At 38.8% G+C, this 24,549-nt stretch overlaps 1 protein-coding gene across 1 annotated transcript in view; it reads left to right on the forward strand.

Annotated features, from left to right (window-relative positions):
- Positions 1–562: 562 nt before the first annotated feature.
- LOC138175777 (N-acylneuraminate cytidylyltransferase-like) overlaps positions 563–24,549 on the forward strand; it is a 32,362-nt gene continuing 8,375 nt past the window's right edge. The window contains 5 exon segments of the mRNA XM_069106241.1: positions 563–617; positions 620–887; positions 19,813–19,955; positions 20,163–20,318; positions 23,244–23,377. Coding sequence (XP_068962342.1) covers positions 578–617; positions 620–887; positions 19,813–19,955; positions 20,163–20,318; positions 23,244–23,377 — 741 coding nt within the window. The 5' untranslated portion in view covers positions 563–577.

The raw sequence follows: 24,549 nt of genomic DNA on the forward strand, positions 1-24,549 counted from the left end.
ATGTATTTCAAGCCAGATTCTTTCACTAAATCTCAGGATTTCTTGACCTTCTGACTTCAACTTAAAGGCCAGACTGAAAAATCCTTTATTAAGAGGGACTATTTCCTTTTTGTCTTTGTATCCCGGCAGTACCTAGACCTTATCAGACATTTAGTAAAGGATTACAAATTGTGGTTTGATGGATGATTGGATTAAAACACCTACGGTTTTGCACAGATAAGGAAAACCTAAGGGTAGGAAGTGATTTGTCCCAGGAAAGACAGTCACTAGGACAGTAATGGAACCTGTATTTCGAGTCATGTTCTTTCACTAAATCCCTGTGTCTTTCGGGCGCATCACCTTCCTAGTACTATTTACTGACTTAAAACAAAACAAAACAAAACAACCACATTTCCTCCATCCTCCTCCCCGCCCAGCCCAGCCCACAAGAGTCCAGAGGACACGGTAGCCCAAGAGCCGCGTGGTCCGCAGAGCGTAATCAGAACTACAACTCCCAGCAGCCTCCGCGCGGCCTCCCGCGGGCTGGGCGGAGGACGGAGCCGGGGCTGTGCTGAGGTGGCAAAGGAAGCGATCCCGGATGTGGCGGAGCTCCGGCGGCGGCGGCGAGGGAGAAAGAGAAGGGGAGGGCTGAAGATGGACTCCTCCGAGAAGACAACCGCCACCTCCTCCCCTCGAGGTCGGCCGCCCCGGGGCAGACCCCCGAAACTGCAGCGCAACGCCCGCAATGGCGTGGGCAAAGGTGGGGAGAAGACCCCGCATATGGCAGCCTTGATTCTCGCGAGAGGAGGCAGTAAAGGCATCCCCCTGAAGAACATCAAGCACCTGGCGGGGGTCCCGCTCATCGGCTGGGTGCTGCGCGCAGCCCAGGACGCCGGGGTCTTTCAGAGGTGTGCATGCGCAGAGGGGACCCAGGCTGACAGGGAAGGGGCGCGGGGGCGCGGGGGTCAGCTCCCTCCCTCCGAGAGCGCCCTGAGGAGTGGGCGTGGAAGGGGGTTGGCACTGGGGAGCCGGGCTCCCTGGAGCGGAAGGTTTTAGCCCCTTTGGAAGACGCGGGGGCAATTTTCAGACCCTGCCCTCTCTTTATGATCCCACTTATAAAATAGGGAGATTGGTGCTTGTCTCACTGCTTCCTCACTCTTCCCACTCAAAAAGGTGCAATGAATGAATGAATGAATGAATGAATGAATGAATGAACGAACAAATGGCGTTTGTTAAGGCTTACTCTGTGCCAAATACTGTCAGAGGCCACGGGCGATCAGTTTAGAGGTCCGACAAGAGTTAATTAAACCCCATAGACAGTGTCTTATTGCTTATTGAAATGGGTGACAAAGGGGGTTCAGGAATGGGTGAAATGTGAGCTCATCCAGGCTTCATTTAATTCCCGATTCCAAGCCACCTTCCCAGACCTCTGCCTATGAGTCAGCACAATCCGCGGTGCGGTGCAGCCCGTGTTTATACAGAGGTGAAAGATAGGGAAGGTTTATATGCACAGTCGTGATGGTTTTATTGCGGTATTCTTGTAAATGATTTCATCATTTAAATTTGAACATAACCCTGTTCGGAGGAACTGCCGGTGCTTGACCCTTAATCCGTCGATTCCAATTGCCGGGCCCGTTGTAAATCACCTGAAGACGTTCCTGCCAGCTCTTCAAGAAGAGAGTCACATAGAGGACTAAGGGGAAAGGAGAAAATATTTCTTAGTGTTATGAATTGAATTGCGGTAGCCTCAGACAGTGGCTAAATTGCATGTAAATGTATTGCTGCCGTGGAAATTGCAGTATTTCAGGTTTTTAGTGAAGAGGTGACTGGTGTTGTGGATTGAGAGCTGCTGGGTCAGTCAATAAGCATTTATTATTAAATGTCTGCTATGTGCCAGACGCTGTGCTGAGGCCCCAGTATTCAAGGAAAGACAAACACTCCCTGATGTCATAGAGCTCACGGTCTAATGGAGGAGACAAAAGTACAAAACAGTTATGTGCAGACAAGCTATATGCAGAAATAAAACTGAGATAATCCCAGAGAGATGGCACTAAGTTTAAAGAGGACTGGGAAAGGCTTCTCTGGGAAAAGTGGGATTTGCCTGAATCTTGAAGGAAGCCAGGAGACAGAGATTTGGAGGAAGAGCATTCCAGACGTGGAGGGCAGTTGAAGAAAATGCCTAGAAGGGAGAGATGAAGTATCTTCCTCTTGAAATCCAGTGTTACTGTGTTGCAAAGTATGTGGAAGGATATAAGGTGTAAGACTGATTATACCTTTCCAGGTATTTGGAGACTAGATTATGAAGGGCTTTGAATGCCAGAGGACATTATCTTTGATCCTGGAGGTGAGAGGGAGCCACTGGAGTTTATTGAAGTAAAGAGGGATGACGTGTCAGATCTTCTATTTAGGAAAATCACTGATGGCTGAATGGAGGGTGGATTAGAGGGGAAAGAGACTTGTAGGGAAACCAAGCAGCAAGCTATTGCAGTAATTCAAGTATGACGTGATAGAAGGCCTGCACTAGGATGATGACAGAAAAGAGAAAGGGGATGTATTTGAGAGATGTTACGATAAAATCAAGAGGCCTTAGCAACAGGTCTATGGAGGGGTAAGAGGAATCAAGGATGATGCCTAGGTTATGAGCCTGGCTGACTGGAAGGATGATGGTGCCCTCAAGAGTAATAGGGAAACTAGGAAGATTTGGAGGTTTGAGACTGAGTATCAGCAGAGAGGTTAGGGCAGGATGATAGTTTTGAGAATCACCAGTAGAGAGATGATAATTAAATCCATGGGAGCTGCTGATAAGATCACCTAGAGAAGTAGTAGAGAGAGAGAAGAGGAGGACCAGGACAGAACCCGGGCCCCGGAGTGAGAAGGACCTTTGCTCACATCCTCTGACACACACTGGCAGTGTGACCTTGGGCCAACAACTTGATTATCTCAGTGCTCTAGGCAACTCCGTAAGTATATAAATGGCAGAGAAGGTGCCAAGCAGCATTGGTACAGGAAGTTCATCAGGAGATCTATATACCATTGAAGTCGTAGTCCCAATCCCTATCTCTTTCCCAGATTTTTAGTAGTATGTTTGTATTCTATACCTGGCACTTTGGGTTGGTGCTTGTTCATTAAATGAGTTCAAGTGGTTTATAAAGATGCTCTTGGCAGAGGAAGCTCCTCACCCAACAGCTCCCTAAACAAATGAAACACAGATGGGGTCTCCATCCCTAATAGAGACAATAAATTATATTGAGAGGATAAGAATGTACATAAATTTACAAAAGAAAAAAAAATACAAGGAAAAGACTAGGGAAAAAAGCAAAACTATGACTTCAAATGTTTTTATAAAACTGCACAAAATATGGGTAACAAGCAAAACTTACTCTAAATTAGAGCCATACAGAAGTAGAACAGAGTATCTTCAAATGTAGTGGTTTCCTTTATTTTTTTTTTTCCAGGAAAAGATTGGCTGACCATGGGTTGGTATATAATAAAGGGAATTTTGGAGTGTATGTAGATGGGACTAGGTGACCTCTGTAAATCATGGAATTTTAGAACTGGAAGGAGCCTTAGATAGCATTTAGTTCAAAGCTCATTTTGCAGATGAGGAAGCTCAGGTCCCAAGAGGTGAATTGATTTATCTAAGGACACATCACTGATCAGTAGCAGTGCTGAGACCACAACAGCCGAGGCTGTTAGTCCATGCTGATTTCTTCTGTTCTGTAGGTCTGTCTACTCATATTGATACCAGATCTCATTTCCCAGAGAAACTCTTGCAAATCTTTTTTCTCTCTCCTCAAGGCCATAACTGGAATTTCCTATACATTTAGTAGATAGTAATAATAATGACAAATTATAAAAGGCTTTGTACTTCACATGTATTTTCTCATTTGAGCTTTAAAACATGTGAGATAAATACTACAGCTGTCTCATTTTATGGATGAGGAAATAGTCTCACAGAGCTTAAGGCCCCTGGTCAAATTTCTAGCCATGGTTAGAGATTGGGTGAGATTTGAATCTAGGTCTTACCTGATTCCACATTCCATGCTTCATTCCCTGCTGTTCCTGTGATCTCACCTCCATGTAATTAAAAGCAGCCTGCATTGTCTCAGCCCCCTTTTTCCATTGTTCAGAACTTCTCCTCATCATGACCCCTTTCCTGCCTTTGCCCATTGGTCACACAATAAGTGGTATTCCTACTCCCCTACTTTGTACTATTATCCCATTTATTCCCATCTTTTCCAGGGTATTGTTCCAGCACTTACCTCAGGGGAAACAGCTTGCTGTTGTGGGGAGAGAGTGGTCAGATCCAGCTGAAAGGACCAGAGTTCAAATTTTGGCTGTACCCCAACCACCCTTTAGTTTTGTGTGACCTTGGGCAAGTTATGTAACCTCTTTGGACCTCAGTTGTCTTATTTATAAAATGAGGAAGTTGAACTAAGTGACCTGTAGGATCCCTTCCAGCTCTAAATCTGTGTTGTGGTCTATAATTTGTTTACATACAGATATGCTCAAGCCTCTCCAGCCTTCACTCCCCCTAAAAAAATTCCCTTGACCTGTATTCCACCTGGCTACTATCTCAGCTGTCTCCCACTACATTGTTACACATCTTGGAAAAGTTTTCTGTATCTAATGCTTCTATTTCCTCAGTACCCATTTTCTCCTCAATCCTTTCCAATATGACTGCCTACCACTTAAGGCCCCTCCCTTCACTCTTTTGTGAAAGTGGTCATCTATGAGGGTGGCACACTGCATAGAATGTCAGGCTTTGATATGTTGCTTAGTTTTGCCACTGCTTTCATTCCCCTCTAATTTTTTTCTTTGTAATAAGAGGTGTGCCTGGGGGGAGGGAAAAGAATGGACATATAGGAAAATGTAGGCATTCTAAAACTAAATAGCATCAATAAAATTTTATTTTAGAAAATATTTTAAGTATTCTTTCAGAGGTCCCCTGTGATCTAAAAATCAAGTACTCTTTTTCAGTCATTATCTTTGACTTTTCTGTAATTTTTGAGAGTGTTGTGCTTTCCCTTTTACTTTTTCCTCTCTCTGTGCAGAGGCACCAATCTCTCTTGGTTTTCCTACCTTTCATCATGCCTTTTTCACCTTCTCTTTGCCTGAAGCATCTGATCTTACCTTTCTCTTTGAGAAGAGTGGCTAGAGCATTAAATTTGGAACCACAAGACTTGGGTTGGAATCCCACCTCTCAGCTATGTTGGTCTCAGTTTCGTCATCCAGAAAATGGGGGAGTGATATTTGCTTTGGGGCACCCAAATGGTTCAGTGAAAAGAGCGCTGGTTCTGGAGTCAGGAAAACCTGAGTTCAAATGTGACCTTGGACACTTACTATGTGACCTTGGGCAATTCACTTAACCTCTGTTTGCCATAATTCACTGGAGAAATAAATGGCAAACCACCCCAGAAGCTTTACCAATGGAGAATATGGTCCATGGAGTCAGGAACAGTTGAAAACAAGTAAACAACAATATTTGCTTTATCCATTTGTTGTAAGGAAACCATTTTACAGGCTAGGTGCTTCATAAGCATAGCACTTTCCCCACCTTTCTTCACTCTCCTCCCTTGTCAATTTCAGTTCTTTTCCATACCTTCAGTTACCACCTCTATGCCATCAACTTCCAGCCCTGAACTCTAGACTTAGAAAACCTAACTACATGTAGAAGAACATTTCCACCTGAATGTCCCAACTTAAACTCTACATGTCTAAAATTGAGCTTATCATCTGACCCACTCTGTCCCAAAAATAAGTTTCTTCCTACTTAAATGTTTCTCTCTGTGGTGCCAATATTTGCTCACCCTCCCATATTCAAAGACTTGGCAATAGTTGGCTCTTTCCCCCTCCTAAACCTCTCAGTGCCATTCAGTTACCAGTTGATTCCATCACAGCAATATCTTTGACAAACAGCCCTCCTCTCTTTTCCCACTGATACAACCCTATTTCTGGCTCTTCTTACTACTCTTCTCAACTGTTATTAATACATTACTAACAGGTCTTCCCACCTCTATATCTTATACCCCCCAAATCCATACTTTGTATTACTGCCAAAATAACCTTTCCTATGCATGCATCATGTTGACCAATCTGCTCAATAATTTTTAGTGACTGTCAGCCAAGTGAAACTTGGATTACTTTGCTTGGCATTCAAAGTATGCCATAGTCTGACCCACTCTCCCTTTCGAGGCTTATTTCATATTACTCCCTTCCACAAACTCTGCATTATTCTCTGCTCTCCAAATATACCCTTGTGATCTCTTCCTTCTGTTCCCTCCTCACACTGTCCTCTAAGCTTAGAATGTCTTCCCTGTTGAATTCCTTCCCCTTAAAACTAACTTAAATGCCTCTTAATCATGAAATATAATATTTACCTTTATTTGTATCATCCCCTTAATAGATTGTCAACTCTATGAGGACCAGCATCCTATCTTATCTAAACTTTCTTCTCCAGTGTCTAGCATGGTGTTCTACACACAATAAAGACTTAATAAATTATTATTGAATGAATGAACCATAGCACAAGTTGTTATTGCTATAGCCTGATTTATTGCTGTAGCTTCTTGCTGTTAACAGCTGCCTAACCCTGCTTTAGAAAGAACCTAGCAATTATTCAACCAGTTAAGCACTGAAAGCTCTATGTTTGAAAGAAACCTAAGGAAAGCGTGTATGGTTTTTTTTTTTTTTCCTTTGCCGTGTTTTGAGTTGTTTGGGCCTCCCAAAACAACAACGGTTCTCTAAAGGAAGTTATGGTTAGAGCCAAGCAGAAATAGGAGCTGACTCTAAAAGATAAGAAGGCCGTTTGAAGTATGAACTGGAGAGATAAGGGAATGACTGTGGCTTCTTCCCCTTTATTGCTACAGATGAGGGTAAATGGTATTACAGAATCTCAGAGTAGCAAAGAATCTCACAACCATCTTTCATCTACCTTCCTAAAGAGGAATCTCAACATCCTACCTGATAAGTAATTGAAAAATAATCAGTCCATTGTTTAAAGACATAAAGAAAAAGGCAAACCACTTCTTCCTAATGCAGCCCATTTTACTTTTTGGACAGCTCTTTTAGGAAATTTTTTCCTTATATTAAGCCTAAAAGTTACCTCACTTTAGCCCATTTTCCTTAGTTGTCTGGGGGCAAGAAGAAACAGATCTAATCTAATCTCTCTTCTAAATATTTGAAGATGGTTATCTGGCTACCTTTCCCCTATTTTTCTTTTCAATTTCCTCTTTCAGGCTAATTATTCCTAGTTCCTCCATTTTGTACTAATATGGCAAGATCAAGCCCTTTCACCATTCTGATGAATATTAGAGCTAGAAGAAACTGGAAAGAACATTTAGTCTTATTGCCTCATTTTGCAATTGAGGAAATTGAATTCCATGCAAATGATTTTTCACAATACCATAGACCTGGTAGGTAGTAAGAGTTGACACAGAAACAATGAAAAATTGTAAATCTGATAATGCCTAATTTGTCCTGCATTTTAATGGAATGGATTTTTTCATGAAAGTGAATTTTCAGTTTATTGAAGTTTACTCCTTTAAGTCCTAAAGCTTTTTTGTTGTTACTGTTTCTTTTTTTTTTTTGGAGGGCAATTGGGGTTAAGTGACTTGCCCAAAGTCACATGGCTAGTCAGTGTGTCAAGTGTCTGAGGCCGAATTTAACTCAGGTCCTCCTGACTCCAGATCAGTACTCTATTCACTGTGCCACCTAGCCACCCCTGTTACTATTTCTGATACAAATCTTTCTAAAATGCTATATGTACATTCATGGTTGAAAACAGAATGTACTAAATGTAATAGTTTCTTAACCTTTAGTAGGGCTTAAACCCCATCTCTGATACATCCTAACTGTGTAAGTCTCAATGCTGATTAGCAGCTCTCCAAAACTCAGTAAGTTACAGATGAGTTGCTAGTGATAATCTTCAAGGAGTTTTCATATTAGGAGTTCCTACCCTGATGAAATTATAGGTCTGTAAGTTCTGGTAGGGTTATTTGAAAAATCAGTCTCAAAGCCATCCCTCTGTTGTTAAGGGCTTTGCTCCTTAGCTATCCTTGGCAATATTATCATTATCATTTGATGTCACATTACTTTCTAAATACTGGAGGATGGGGAGAGAACATTAAGATCCTCCTCCCCTACTATTCAGTTGTAGCCCAGAAGAGTCATTCTCAGAAAAGGGGGGAGCAACAAGTCATGTGAATGGACTGAGAAAGAGGCTTCCTATTGTTAATAGGATTGAGTATCCTCAATTCAAATTAAACTTCTCCCTTATTAAGGGAAAGCACTCTCCAAAGACCATGAAACTTGGAATGCAAGTTTTGTTTTTGCCTCCAGTCCTCAGAAGGTGTTAAGGAGCAGACTTTAAAAATTCTAGCAAGAAGAAAGGTGACCTGACTAGATTGGAAGTCGTGAAAAACACATAAGGGTGTTTCATCTTTATCCCTTCATCCCTTGGCTCCTCATCTCTTGAGCAGAGGAGTGGGAGGCAGTACTTTGTGCCCTTTTTTCATCCTTTATCTTTCTTTCTGTATCTCCCATTCTCTGGTTTGAAGCTGGATGGCCTATGTGGCCTCATATCAAAGTAGGTCTTACTGTTACAAGATGAAGTAGAGGTGACCTTTTGTTCTCAAAGGCTATGCCAGAAGAACACGCACTCTAGTAGGGTCTGCTGTGCCAAAAATACTTTGACTAGGATCCCAGCAACATACAGTCTGTTTTCAAAATAAGTGCATAGAGGCTTATCACCATTAGACTGGTCATTTAGTGATGAATTCTTTGGCCATGGCAGCCCATGAGACAGAGAAGAATGCAAAGTGGACCTCAGCCTTTTGCAGACCTCTCTGTTTCTGCAGAGCCCTGTGGTGCAGTGGAGAGAACACTGGGCCTGGAGTCAGGACCTGATTTCACATTTGACCTCAGACACATATTAGCTATGTAATTCTGGGCAAGTTACTTAACCCTATTTGCCTCAATTTCCTCATCTGTAAAATGAGCTGAATAAGGAAATGGAAAACCACTCCAGTATCTGCCAAGAAAAGCCCAAAATGGGGTCACAAAGAGTCAGACATGGCTGTAATGATTAAACTACAAGCAACAATCTGTTTCTGCAGTGATGGTGGCAGTAGCAGAAAATGGAACAAAGGATGGCCCATCACCGAGTTTGGTTGTTTGCTGTTGTTTTTTTCAGATCATTCATTAATTTCACCATAGTTGTTGGTACTCTGAATGTGAGATCTTTATAGAATGAACAAGGAACAGACATACTGCTAGAGATACAGAATTAGATTTATCTTGACCTTCTTGCTATAAATAAAGCCAAAGGAGAGAAAAGGCCAGCAAATTGAAGCTCATAAGTTTATCCTTGGAGAGACAAATAAAGGTATTATTGGAGTTGGTTTTATCATAATATTTGACCAATGTAGAGACCAGTATCTGACATTGTCTGTCCTATTTTGCCTGCTATTCCTCTGTCTCCACCATGAAGCAAGAATCGTTTCATTAATTCAGTTTTATTTTTTCATAATTTAGAGTTCATCTTGCCTTTAATGATTTTTTTCATTTACACCATTTTAATCATTGTATAGTTCTTTTGATTCTGTTATTTTGTTTGAAATAAGTTCATGCAAATCCTCCTACATTTCCCTAAACTCTTCATATTCATCATTTTATGCTGCACAATTATATTTCATTACTGTGGTTTTTCCATGCACACTCTTGTTTATTGACATTAATTTTGTTTCCAATTTTTTGCAACCACAGTATACACCTATCACTATGTTAGAATCCTAGATTTGGTCTAATTAATTTGGGGGGGTGGAGATTTGGGGGCTGTTGACTTCCTTGGAGGTATTTGCCCAGTAGTGTGATTGCCCCAGTAGGGCAGAGGGTTTGGTCAATTTTCTTACATGATTTCTAACTGAAATACAGAATAGTTGGATCACTTCACAGTTACCCCAGTGAGGTGTCAGTGTTCCTCTATGCTCAAAAAACTTTTAGCATGGGCTACTCTTTCTCTTTAGTTATCTCTGCCAATTCTTCTGATTAAATTCTGATAAAACCTTGGATTTTCATTTGCATTCTCTTACTCTTAATAATTTGGTTACTTTTAATAATCCTCAATTTATAGAAGTTGTTTTTTATATATTTGTATGTTTTTGTATTAAGTTAGAAATTACCCAGAAAGTACATATCTTTGCCAGTTCTTGTTAAATGTTTCTTTTATTCTTTTGATCAAAAGCTCTTTTTTTACATCAGTGAAGTTCAGCCAGCCTTGTGTCCTATTGTCCAACTGCTGTCTAAAGTTTTCAAGATTTACTGGTTAGAAGGACATCAATGGCACTGCCAAATCCCTTCCCAGAACTGTGATGTTGATGGATCATTGCTTGTATTTGTATCTGATAACCATTTGTTGCCTCATGCCTTTGTTTACAGGCATCAACCAATGAAAATGGTATCTTAGCTTAATCTCTTTATTTAGATAAGTTACATGGGCCTAGCATAGGGAAATTCAAGCACATTGTTATTTACTGATCATCACTAATTACTATGAAGAAGGCAGAAGAATTAATTTCTAACAAACAAATAATTGTAGCTGAAAAATGGAGAAATAGAAGACTAATTAGACTAATAGAGAGAGCATGCAAGTGATTGAGGGAGAGCCTTAGAGTCAGGAAATGAGACTTTTTTTTTTTTGCCTTTTGGAGGGCAATTGGGGTTAAGTAACTTGCCCAAGGTTACACAGTTAGTATTTTTGTGTGGGTGTTAAGTGTCTCAGGCTGGAACTGAACTTGGGTCCTCCCGACTCCAGGGCCGGGCTTTACTCACTGCGCCACCTAGCCGCCCCTTGGAAATGAGACTTCTAATGCATATCTGCTATGTGATCCTAGGGTAGTCACATATCAGTGCCCTCAGCAGCTTTCTTTCACAGATTTACTTTGGTAGATGGAAGTTTTAGAAAAGGACCAAGGAAGCAGCATTCCCAGTACTGATGAAACCACAGATCTGGGTAAAAGAAAAAAAAAAGTTCATCTACTAATTAGTCTTCCCAACATTAGTGTTATCTACATGTCGACATGTACTTCAAGGCTTTGTGATTTTGTCAGGGTGCACTCTCCCTCCACCAACTGATTACAGCATCTTGACTGTCTTTGAAAGTTGCTGTGGCTGAAAAATTACTCAACTAGTGGCCAAAATGGTGATGACCCTCTCTGATTTTCACTGGGCTAATTCTTAGGTGACACACAGTATCAACACTGGGCCTGTGATCAGAACCTTGCTTTTTTAATTTGTGTTCATTTTTAAGGCTATATTGATGACTTTGAGTACTGAATAACATTTGTGTTTTATAATTGATTTCATTTTGACATCAGTTATCATTAGATACATGACTATGGGATATAGTAAAATTCAATTCAGCACACACTGTTTTAATTCCTACTGCATGTAAGGCATTGTGCTAGTCCCTATAAAGACAAAACAAAAATTAATCTCAGCTACATAGACACTTTCATCCTACTGGAAGAATACAACATTTATTTGGAGAATTCAGTGCCTGATCATTTAAGAAGGGAAAAAAGGAATAACAATTCAGGGAATCAGGAGAGGCCTCCCATGGAAGTGGCACCTCTCTTGGGCCCTGAAAGACACTAATGAGCTAAGACAAAGAAATGAAGAGGGATTCGAAGATATTTTAGGAGAAAGGAGAGATCACTAACTGGAGGAATCATGGAAGTCCTCTTGTGGGAGATGGCATTTCAGATAAGGATTCCAGGAGATAAGAGGGAGAGCATTCTAGACATGAGGGACAGCCTCTGCAAAAGTACATAGAGGGGAGATAAGCTGTCATATTTGGGGCACAATATGTAGGCCAGTTTGGCTAAACTATAGAATGTGTAAGGGGCAATAATATAAAATAAATATGGAAAAATAGGGTGAAGCTATATTGTCAGGGGCAAGGTGTTTATACTTTGTCCTAGAGGCAATAAAAAAGCAGCAAGGTCCTTGAGTTGGGGAGTAGCATGGTGAGAGCTCTGATTTAGGAAAATCATTTTGGCAGCTGTATAGAGGGTGGATTAGAAAGGGGAAGGATCAAAAGCAAAGACACCAACTTGGGGCTAATCTTAGAGTGAAGACACTAGCAGTTGTGGAGGGTGGAGAGAAACCTTTTAGAGAAGGTGGGATTTGAACAGAAATCTGGAAGTAAGCCAGGAGACAGAACTGAGGAGAGAAATCACTCCAGGCATAAGGATCAGTGGGTACAAAGACACAAAATCTGGAGACAGAGTATTTTGTTCAGGGAATAGTGAGACCAGTGTCACTGGATCATTAAAATACTTGGAGGAGAGTAAGGGCCATAGGAGGATTAACAGAAAGAAATGGAGATGTATGTTCAGTAGAAGAGAAGAGTTGGACATGGAGGGAGGGAGATAGGATAGTTGTCTTCAAGTATATAAAGGGCTTTCACATGGGGCAGGAACTAGACTTATTTTGTTTGTTGTGGCCCCAAAACATAGAACTAGGAACAGTAACTAGAAGTTGCACAGAGACACACTTAAGTTCATCCGAAGAATCTTCCTAACAATCAGAATGATCCATAAGCAGAGTCGATGGGCTCCCTTTCCCTAGAGACCTTCAGGCACAAACCAGATGAGGACTTGTTAACTATATTGTAGCATGGATTCTTTTTGAGATACAGAGGGAGTAGATGGTCTCTGATGGCCTTTCTAACTCTGAGATTCTGTGAGCCTATGATTTAGCACAAAGTACCAATTGTAGAATATTCATGTGTTCTTAGATGTCAAATTTCCATTGTTCATAGACTTGCAATTTTGCAATCACGAAGAACATTAAAAACCATCTACTTGATCTTCCTAGCATTAGGTATAATGGTTGGGCTACTTTTACATTTCTCTGTTATTAATATGGCATATGTTCCTTTGGGGAAAACTGGGTCTGTGACTTCATTGGTAGAGAGAACTCCTGTTTAGGAATTCCTACCCATGCTGACTGACACCTGCTGTAAATTTACAGTCTTAAAGAATTGGCGGGGGCAGAGCCAAGATGGGGGTGTAGAAACAAGACTTCTGCATGGCTCATGCTTCCACCTCCTCCAATATGTGTAAAAAATGACTCTAAACAAACTTTAGAGCTACAGAACCCACAAAGTGACAGAGAGAAACTAACCTCCTGCTGAAGACAGCCTGGCAGGCCAGCAGAAAGGGACCATCTCAGTGCTCTGGGAGCCAAGCCCAGCCCTGCATGAGCCCAAGGTTTTAGCCTCAGGGTGGCCACGACCAGCCACGGCTAGAGGGACGTCAGGAGAGTAGATCACCAGTAGCTGTGGTGGTTTCCAGAATTATCAACCCATAAATGCCAAAGACAAAGTGAGAGGTCAGTGTACTTTGGGAACAGAGGGTCTGGGAGTGTGGTGCAGGCTCTGCCCCCAGAGGGAAAAGTAGCTGAGGTGTCGCGGCCATGCAGCCACCGCTGCATGGCTGCTTCAGAGCTCCTGAACTGCAGACTGTAGGAGGACCAAGTGACCAGTCTGAGGGGTAATTCCTCTTGCTTTAACCTGCATGGATCTGGATCACTGTCTAGGGTGGAGGTCCTGGGGTGCGTGACCAGTGAGCCAGAGCATGTAGAGGCTTCAGAGAGGGCAGCCAACTAATAGCTACAGCATCTGAGAATACCCCAGCAATTTGGGACAAAGCTCTCCTCTCTGGAAGCAGAGTTCTACTGTGGCAAAAAGCTCAAAAGTTAAGTAATTGAGTGGCAACATGAGTAAGCAAAGGAAGCAAAGCAAGCACAGCAATCCATTGACTTTAGATTCCTATTTTGGGGACAAAAAGGATCAAAGCATGGAACAGGAGGAAGACCACAAAGTCAGAACTCCTGCACCAAAAGCTTCCAAGAAAAATATGAACTGGTTATAGGGCATAGAGGAGCTTAAGAAGGATTTTGAAAACCAAATAAGAGAAGTGGAGGAAAAATTGGGAAGAGAAATGAGAATGATGCAAGAAAATCATGAAAAGAAAGTCAACAACCTGACTGAAGAAAATAACACCTTAAAAAATAGACCAACTAAAATGGCAAAAGAGACTCAAAAAGCCAATGAGGAGAAGAATGCCTTAAAAAGCTGAATTTGCCAGATGGAAAAAGAATCTCAAAAGCTCACTGAAGAGAATCATTCCTTCAGAATTAGATTGGAGCAAATGGAAGCTAATGACTTTATGAAAAATCAAGATACTATTACACAGATCCAAATAAATGAAAAAATAGAAGGCAATGTGAAATATCTCATTGGAAAAATCACTGAACTGGAAAATAGATCCAGGAGAGATCATTTAAAAATTATTGGATTACCTGAAAGCCATCATCAAAAAAGGAACCTATAAATCATCCTTCAAGAAATTCTCAAGGAAATTTTCCCTGATGTTTTAGAACCAGAGGGCAAAATAGAGGTTGAAAGAATCCACCTATCACCTCCTGAAAAAGATCCCAAAAACAAAACTCCTAAGAATATTATATCCAGGTTCTGGAGTTCCCAGATCAAGGAGAAATATTATAAGCATCCAGGAAGAAACAATTTGAATACTGTGGAAACACAATCAGGATAACACAAGATCTGGTAGCTTCTACTCTGAGGGATCGAAGGGCTTGGAATATGATATTTTGGCAGTCAAAGGAGCTGGGATTAAAACCAAGAATCACCTACCCAGCAAAACTGAGTATCATGTTTCAGGGGAAAATATGGTTATTCAATGGAATAGAGGACTTTCAAGCATTCATGATGAAAAAACAGAGTTGAAGAGAAAATTTGACATTCAGATACAGGAAGCATGAGAAGGTAAACAAGGGAAAAAAATCATAAGGAACTTTTCAAAGTTGAACTATTTATATTCCTACATGGAATTGTAACTTATGAAACTTTTCTCAGTATGAGAATAGTGGAGGGGAATATAAATGTACATATATATGTATACATGCATATATGTCTATATAGGAGGGTATATAGGTGTATGAATACATATGTGAGTGTGTGTATATATGTGTACAGGTGTACATGGACAGAGGGCACAGGACCAATTGAATAGGAAGATGATATTTAAAAGGTGAAATTGAGAGGTGAGAGAGGAATATAATGAGAGGAGATGGGGAGAGACAGAATGGGGTAAATTATCTCATATAGAAGAGGCAAGGGAAAACTGTTACAATGGAGGGGAAGAACAGGAAGGCAAAAGGGAATGAGTCAACCTTACTCTCACTGAATTTGGCTTAGGGAGGGAATGACATACACACTAAATAGGGTATCTCACCCAACAGGAGAGTAAGGGGGAAGGGGATGAGAGGGGGGAAGATGGAGGGGAGGGCAGGTTGAGAGGGAGAAAAGTTAGAAACACACACTTTTAAAAGGGACAGGATCAAAGTAGAGAATAGAACAAGTGGGGGGTGGGATAGGATGAAGGGAAATATAGTCAGTCTTTCACAATATATCCACTATGGAAATGTTTTGCATAGCTACACATGTACAACCTATATTGAATTGCTTGTCTTCCCAGTAAGGGTGGGTGACAATGGAGGAAGGGAAAGAATCTGGAATTCAAAGTTTTAAAATCAAATGTTTAAAAAAAAAAAAAATATATATATATATATATATATACATATACACACACATACATTTTATTTTTACGTGCAACTGGGAAATGATATACAGGCACTGGGGCATAGAGATCCATCTTTCCTTATTGGAAATTCAGAGGGGGATGAAGGAGGATATAGGAGAGAGAGCAGATTGGGAGAGGGGGTATTCAGTGGGTTCGCTGTTTTAGGGTGGTGGGTGGGGGAAAGATGGGGAGAAAATTTGTAACTCAAAATCTTGTGGAAATGAATGATGTAAACTAAAAATAAACATAAAAGTGAATAATAAAAAAATAATTACCTATTAAGAAATTCATCATTCTTTTTATTTTTCACCTTAATGTTCCCAGGCTTAATATGCCTTTTTATTGCCTTAAGATGATTTCTTATTTATCCAATGAAAACTACTGTTGGACCATTTCTAAAATGTTTTAAATTCTTAAAATCTCAAAAATAGGGGCAGCCAGGTAGCACAGTGAGTAAGAGCACCGGCTCCAGTGTCGGGATGACCTGGAGATCGAATCCCAGGCTCAGACACTTAGCACCTACCCAGAAACACCTGGCCGTGTGACCTTGAACTTAACCCCAATTGCTTAGGGGCGGCCAGGTGGCTCAGTGAATAAGAGCTCTGGCTCCAGAATCGGGATGACCTGGATCGAATCCCGGGCTCAGATACTCAGCACCACACCCAGAAATAACTGGCCATGTAACTTTGAGCAAGTTACTTAACCCCGATTGCTTAAAAAAAAAAAATCTCAAAAATATCTAATTCTTAAAGCAGATATTAGGCAAATTCAATATATGTGTAAAAGACAAAGTTTATTATTAGTCATCAATAATAAGATTGTCCAACCCTGGCCTTGTGGAGAAAGAATTTAGAGCCAGTGGGATTGTATTTTAGTTCTGAATCTGCCACTTATGTTTGGATGATCTTGGACAAGTTATTTTTTCTCTCTGGGCCTTAACTTTCTCAATTGTAAAATGAAAGGATTGGACTCTGTTATTTTTCTAACGTAATCCAATTTTATTTCTATGATCTTATGAACTATAATGCAATAAAATACTATTTTTATGACCTGGGTTGGGACCAGAGTCTTTTTAAACAGTTTTTCTGAGAAAACAAAAAAAAAAGGACTCTAGAAATTTTAATGGAAATATAAATAAATTATGGGAAGTAAAGCAGACTATTTTTTCTCTTTCCCCTGTTAAACTATAAGACTATGGCAAAATGCATTACAAATATAAACAACTTACATAAATTCATTAAAATCTTCTGTACCTGTCATTTTCATTCCATTGCTTACAACTAGGTGATAAGTTCCCTTTTTGGCAGAAACTATTACTTTTTGTCTTGCATAGTGCTCACACCCAGTCAAATACTCAGTAAATGTTTACTGGTTTTGTAAAACTGGTATGTCCCTTAAGGCAGCATTATATAGTAAAGAGATTTTGCTATACTCATTCCAGAAAGTAGAAATTGTGTCGGTTGACTTAGAATTATAGATTGTTTGGCATGGAAGGAAAGTTCCTGATCATTGGTTCCTGACCTGGGCAGGTCACTAAAGTCTTTGTTCTCTAACTTCCTCATTCATAAGATGAGGAGGCTGGACCAGATGACTTTGAAGGTCTATTTCAGTTCTAAATCTAGCATTCTATAAATACCTTTGGTTTACAAATGAGGAAATCCAGGTACTGAGAGGTAAGTGACTTAAGTTCTCACAGAAAATGAGTGGCATAGCCAAGGCTAGAACATCAGGTCTCCTGACTTCCCTTTGCCTCTTGACCACAGTTGCAGAAATGAGCCTTCAGTGGAATAGAAAATGAGAGTTTAAAGTCAGTGAAGCTACTGCCAAATTCAATAAACAATAGAAAAACAATTAGGGGTAAATTGCTAGTTTTAGTTTTACTATTGTTCCATTGGCAGAAAGCAGCTAGTTATTGATGTGAGAGCCATTCCTGAATTAGCTGTTTTTCAGTTACAGCCACTTAAGTGATTTTCCTAATCATGTTATCCTTCCGTTCCCCCTCCCCACCCCGCCCCATACACACTCAGTAAACTTCAGTGGCTCCCTATTGTCTCCAGAAACAAATTTTAAAATGTTCTATTTGCCATTCATGCACTTCATAACCTTGCTCCTTCCTACCTTTCTAGTTTTCATACATCTTACTCCCTACCATGTATACTGTGATGCAGTCATACTGGCCTTCTGGCTATTACACAAACAAGATCCTCCATCTCTTGACTCAGAGTATTTTCTCTGACTGGAAATGCTCTCTCCCCTCCCCCTCCACTGTGTCTAATGACATTTCTGGCTTCTTTTAAGCCCCAACTATAATCCCTCCTTCTACAAGAGGCCTTATCTTGCCCCTCTTAATTCCACTACTTTATCTTTTAATCATTTTGTGTTTATCTTGTATGTAACTGGCTTTGTATCACTTTGTTTTCATGTTGTCTCCCCCATTGGGGAAGCATATGGAAGTAATCTCAAAGAGAAAGGCATTAGCAACTGGGGGGTGGGAGCACAGACAGGAAAAGGCCCCTTACAGAAAGTGAAATTTGAATTGAGTCTTGTAGGAAACCAGGGAAAGTAAAGAGGTAGAGGTGATGGGACAGAGCTTTATTCCATGCATAAGGAACAACCAATGCAAAGGCAAAAAGAAAGGAAATAGAATGTTGTGATTGGAGAACTGTAAGTAGGCCAGTTTGCACTGTAGAATGTGTGAAGGAGAATCATGTGCAAGAAGGCTAGAAAGGGCACAGATTTTAAGAAACTTTAAGTGCCAAAATAGGACTGCACTTTTTGGTCCTGGAGCTAATAGAAAGCTCCTGGAGGTCCTTTAATAGGGTGGTGACATGGTCAGACCTTGGCAGCTAAGTGGAGGATGGATTGGAATGGGGAGAGACTATCAGTGATAATGGAGTCACCATATTTGAACTCTAGCATCGAAGTTCCACTTGTATTATCTAATGAAGTAGAATTAGAACTGATGAAAATCAAGCTGGAAATTCAGCTAGACTGGATCAGGTATCCACAGAGGAAGGTAGGGCTTTAAGTCACACAATTTCGAGGGCATTGAGGGATCAGTTTTCAAGAAATCAGAAATAGGGGAAGATACCAAAGATATCACCCCCTCAAAAAAAGGCAACTAAAAGAATACCAATAATTATAGTCCCACATACCTACTTTCCTATCTGTCTAGACAAAAATTTCACAGGAATAATCTACATACATATTAAGGACATCCTTGGTGAGTATGTGAGAAGGGAACAGAAAGACTTTCATAAGCACTGTTCCCTAATAACTCTTGTTTCTATAATCATACAGTTGACTAAAGGTATAGTGAATGCCAGGTTCCACTGTGCTTGTTGTTTGTAACCTATAAAAATGCTAAGTAAACACTACTAGATTGTGAGAAACCATTTTTGATGTGTGAGAAATAGGAATTAAGCCCCCCCACCACCACCTTTAAAACTTCCTTCACAGTGACTTGAATTAATAATAAGCATGTTATTTTGTCCTGCCCAACCCTAAAGTTGCCAGGATTGCCTGAATGATATATATTATCTTATTTTCAAGATAATTAGTAATATTACCCAAATATTTTCTTCCTTTGCTAAGGAAAATTCACTGATACACCATTTTACATAACAAATATATGCCTCATAATTAAAATAATTTTGATCTAGGTAAAAATTCAGCCCAAAGTAGCAACATAGCTGCTATGCCCATGTTTAGGTCTCAGATGATTAAAGTGTGGCCTCCTTACATGACCTAATGTTTTGACACAGTTAGCTTGACCATACCAACTAACTAGCCATGCTCGGTAATGCTTTCAGACTAGCTTAAGTAGTCTCACTTCTAATTTTAATGTGTTAGTAGAGGACATAGTGTTCTTTCAGAGACATGGTCTTTCAAGTTCCTACTGCAAATAACAGGAAACATTTTTTTTCTCTCCATTCTTCATTAAATTCCTGTTGTTCAGTATTAAATTCGTTATTTCATAATGTGAATGTTCTTTGTTGAATTGCTGTTATTTAGCATTATAAAACAATTCCAAATTATAGTGTTTATTTTTACCTTTCATCAGTTTCACTAGTCATACAGGAACTTTATAGACGTTTGAAGCTATTCACCTTGATAACAAAGCTCTCTAATGATTTGGGGGGTTGTGTTTTTTATCCATATATAGCATATGGGTTTCTACGGATCATGATGAAATTGAGAAAGTTGCCAAGCAATGTGGAGCACAAGTTCATCGAAGAAGTTCAGAAGTTTCAAAAGACAGTTCTACTTCTTTAGATGCCATATCAGAGTTTCTAAGTTACCATAATGGTATGTATTTAATTACTTGTTTATTTTTTTAAAAAGCAAGTTCATTTTATTGTTGTTGGAATGGGATTTTGCTGTGTTTAATTATTAGATAACCTGATTTACTTTAATATGAATTGGATATGTTAGAAAAATCTCTTCATTGGCACTTAATTGTCTTTTGCTGATATCATTATGACACACATTTTCTTCATCTTTTGTCTTCTTAAGAGGTTGATATTGTAGGAAATATTCAGGCTACTTCTCCATGTCTGCATCCTTCTGACCTTCAGAAAGTGGCAGAAATGATCCGAGAAGATGGATATGATTCTGTTTTCTCTGTTGTGAGGCGTCACCAATTTCGGTGGAGTGAAATTCAGAAAGGAGGTAACCTGACATTTTCATTCTTTCTAGTCTTAACTGCTTACAAGGTTCAAATTTTTTCTTCTCTAGGTGTGTTATGAGAAGTGAAAGTGAATACATAATACTTAATGTGATTTATGGAAAAAAATAAGGTAGAAATGATACAGTGGTTTATGGAGTATGATTTGTTTATAAAACTCTGATCTTATTGCCAACAGTGAGGTGATAGTAGCAAATAATATATTTAGACCAGCAGTTCCCAACCTTTTCAAGTAAAAGGACTAATTTTTAATGTAAAAAATTTTTGATTCCATGTGAGAATAGTTATATACTGTTGGTATCCATTAACTACAAAATAGAAAAGCTGCAATAAATTCATCAATAGCTCTGAAATTTTGTATTTTGCTTATGAAAGCGTCTATAAAAAGAGACTTCAGAATAGTAATACATAAGTTATTTATTCAGTCAATGAAAATTATGTTTATTATGTGGAATTACTTAATTAAATGGATCACTTGTACTCCATGGTCCATGATCGTAGATTATACATCTGGACTAAGAGAATTTGCTTTAGCTTTTCTTCTAACCTGACTAAGGAAATATTTAAAAGTCAGAAGCATTAGATCAAGTAGCACTAAGTAAATATTTGAAATATTCCCGAGGTTAGTATTCTAGTTTTTGACGAATTAGATAAAAATAAAATCAAATGTTTGGACCTGTCAGTCTAGAAGAAAACTGAGAATAAGATGTCAGTAAAATAAAAGCTAATAAAATAATAAAGGACATGCTATGGGGATACTTATCCTCCCCTTAAAATGTGAAAGAAGAATTTTAGGAAGTAAGACTTAACATGTTAAAATATTAGATTTTACCCAAAGAGAGGGTAAAATATAAATAGATTTAAAGAGGGATCGAAAACATTTTGGTATGACAAATCCAAAATGATATTTTAAGGGAAACTAGGAATTTGGGGGCAAGGGGTAATGGATGGGGGCAGACAATATTTATTCAGTTTTTTAAGATTGACTAATCTTTCCGTAAAATGTCAGAATTAATACAGACAGCCTACTGAACTGAAAGGACCAGGAGTCTTGGGCGCTGGGCCATTTCTTTTTATGCTCTTGTGCTTTTTCTCCCATCTTGACTGGTTCAAACTACTAAAGTTATTTTGGTTTATGAAATGCTACATTTATAGGTTCCTTTCTGCTGGTGAGACTGCTAAACTCAGAGAGCCCATTTCAAATAATAAATGGCAAAATTATCTCTCTAGTAATTTCTCCTTTGGAGGACTTCTCCAGATCAGACATATTCTTTAAAAATTTATATTTAATAAAATTTTATTGATAATGTCTATTTTTATGTCACTTAAATAGTTCTCAATTTATACCTCTTTCTAGTCCCTCCCAAAGAGTAATACCTTATTACAAAGAGTAAAAACAAAGGGGAAAAAAGTTAGTTTAGCAAAGCCACTCAGAAAACATCCAACACTATATATATACACACACCCACAGACTTCTACCTCTGCAAAGAAGCAGGGAAAGTACACATACTCTTATTTAAACCTTAGTATTTAGTAGGAGGATCCTAACTAATAAAAAGAAAAAACAATCATTAGATTAAAAGTATGCAGAATATTATACTATTTTCATAGTATGTAAGATTGACATTGACCTATCTGATTACTTGGTAGTAGGAAGGTGAAGTAGTTGCACACTTACAATTTAAGAGCAATTATGCATTTCTAAGGATGTGGTATTTTTTTAAATCTATTCTTTTAAATTGTTATTTTCTTTAGTATTCACTGTAGAGTTGAATCAGATAGCTGCAGAAGTGTTTTCCCAACAATTACTGAATAATAATAACTACTGTTTTTATAGCATTTTTAAGGTTTGCAGAGCACTTTACAAATAATATCTCATAACATCAGTATTGAATTAATTCAGTTTTGTATACATACCATTCAGTACTGTTTTGTTACAAGATCCTCTCCATCCAAATGAATCCCCTGATACTGTGGTGCACATAATTCAAATGACATATAATATTTTTTTCTACTTTTAACGTATTAAATTATCCTAGTAGATGAATAATTAGAGTACCAGGAAAACTGGGCAGGAGGGGCATCTCATAGTTGTATCACGTGCCCTCCCTGGAGCAAATTGCCCTTGGTTTCTTGGTATGCCTGAGGTGATACCCGGAGGTTATTACAGGTCCTCTAGACCACAGGTATCAAATGTGCAATCAACATCCTACAACAATCCAAACCAGATTAAAATGTAATTGAGAAATAGTTAACAAAATAAGTAAAAATTACAAACATAGATAATATTATTTTTCAAAACTAAGTCAACATATGACCCATAGGCATCCTTATGTACAGCTTAGTGGTCCCCATTTCTATTTGAGTTTAGTAGTTGTTGAGTATTTGAGTTTAGTAATTACTGTAGAGTTGAATCAGATAGCTGCAGAAGTGCTTTTCAAACAATTGCTGAATAATAATAACATTTATATTGCACTTTAAGGTTTGCGTGGCACTTTATAAATATAACCTCTTAAAATAACCATCTGATTAAAAACTAAACTTAAATACAAACTCAAATTTGAGTTTGATGCCACAATCTAGATTCTTTCAGGGATATGGGCCTTATACCAGGGGATTCTTGCATCTATGGCATGGATCATCAAGCAGTTACATCATAGGAAGATTTTCTAGATTTTTATGGCGAGTTCTCATTTGATATTAACAACAACAAATTTAACCATAACATCCATTCCCTTGAGTAATTTAGTTAATTTGAAATCTTGTTCTATTATATTGTTTATGACTATTCATGTTTTTACAAAAGGTTCTCATCCAGAATCATTCTTGCTAGCAAACATGGGATTATTGGGATGTGTTGTTAGTAGACATGCAGGCATTTTGAATTGATTGTAGCCTTTTACTTGCAGTAAGTGAAGTGACAGAGCCTCTGAATTTGAATCCAGCCAAACGCCCTCGTCGGCAAGACTGGGATGGAGAATTATATGAAAATGGCTCCTTTTATTTTGCTAAAAGACATTTGATAGAAATGGGCTACTTACAGGTCTGTATAGTCATTTGACAAAAACTCTCTATAGTATTAGTTGTTCCTAAAGAATGACAAGAGAAGCAGAGTTGCTAAATGATATCAAATGTCAATGTTAAGGGGACCAGACTGTCACTGATAAAGCTCCTTTGTATGAAGCATTGTTCTTCATTCATCCTCTGGTGCTGATCACTAGCATATATATTCTCTATGTATACTATACTTTAGTATATGTATGGTGTACTATGTGTAAAGATATTAAATATATTCTGTATATAATGATTTTCATATATCTTCATATATAAAATTACTATTGCAACATTCACATTGTTCTATTAAAAATACTAATATTTTTACATCCATTTTTGAGCTAATGTTATAGTATTACTGTTTAGTGATTGCCCCTTTGTCATAAAAGCTATCCTGAAAAGAAAACTTGAAAACCACAGAGTTCTATCATATCACCATTAGTTTATCTAAAACACCATGTTTGGGAAGAAAACAAGCTTTTCATCTTCTCACCAGTCTATATATTTTATACAAAAGATCAAAGAATTAGGAAAAATTATACTGATTAGGTACAGATTCTTCTGGTAAGTCCCAATCTGAGACATGGTCTATAAACCATACCCTAAGATATGGAGGAAACCAGTACTTCTCTGCCCGGTAGGAATGAGACACAAGGACTTATTGACTGACTGACTATTAATTGTGAAAGTGGAAGTCCATCTTTATAGAAAAATGATCCCTGTTGTCCACATAATTGCTAAGGTAGGAAATCATACTCGACATCAACAAGTTTTAGTTATAATGAGCCTCCTCCCACCCAAACAGACAGAAGACATACAGACACGCACACACGCAACAGTGCTTCCTTGACTGGGAGTTTTAAATTAGGGCTAAATATTAGTTCTTCCATTTGTTCTATATTAATTTCCACAAATACAATAGATAAGGTTCAATGGTACTGTCAGTTTTCTTGTCCTTCATTTTCTTTTGTGTCATAACTGGAACAAAAATCACAGGGACTCTTAAACTGTCCCTGAGTTGGAGACATGTAGAAAGAAAAGAGATCTGTTCATATATGTTGTTATCATACTGTAATAGCAATGCTATTTACAGTTACTGTGAGGGTATAAGACCAATAACACCAGCACACAGGAGGGCTTCTAGCACAAGTTCTTTGATCT

Source organism: Petaurus breviceps, unplaced genomic scaffold (genome assembly GCF_028583685.1).
Source record: "Petaurus breviceps papuanus isolate PSGF00001 unplaced genomic scaffold, PetGlider_PUasm1.0 79, whole genome shotgun sequence".
Lineage (NCBI taxonomy): Eukaryota > Metazoa > Chordata > Mammalia > Diprotodontia > Petauridae > Petaurus > Petaurus breviceps.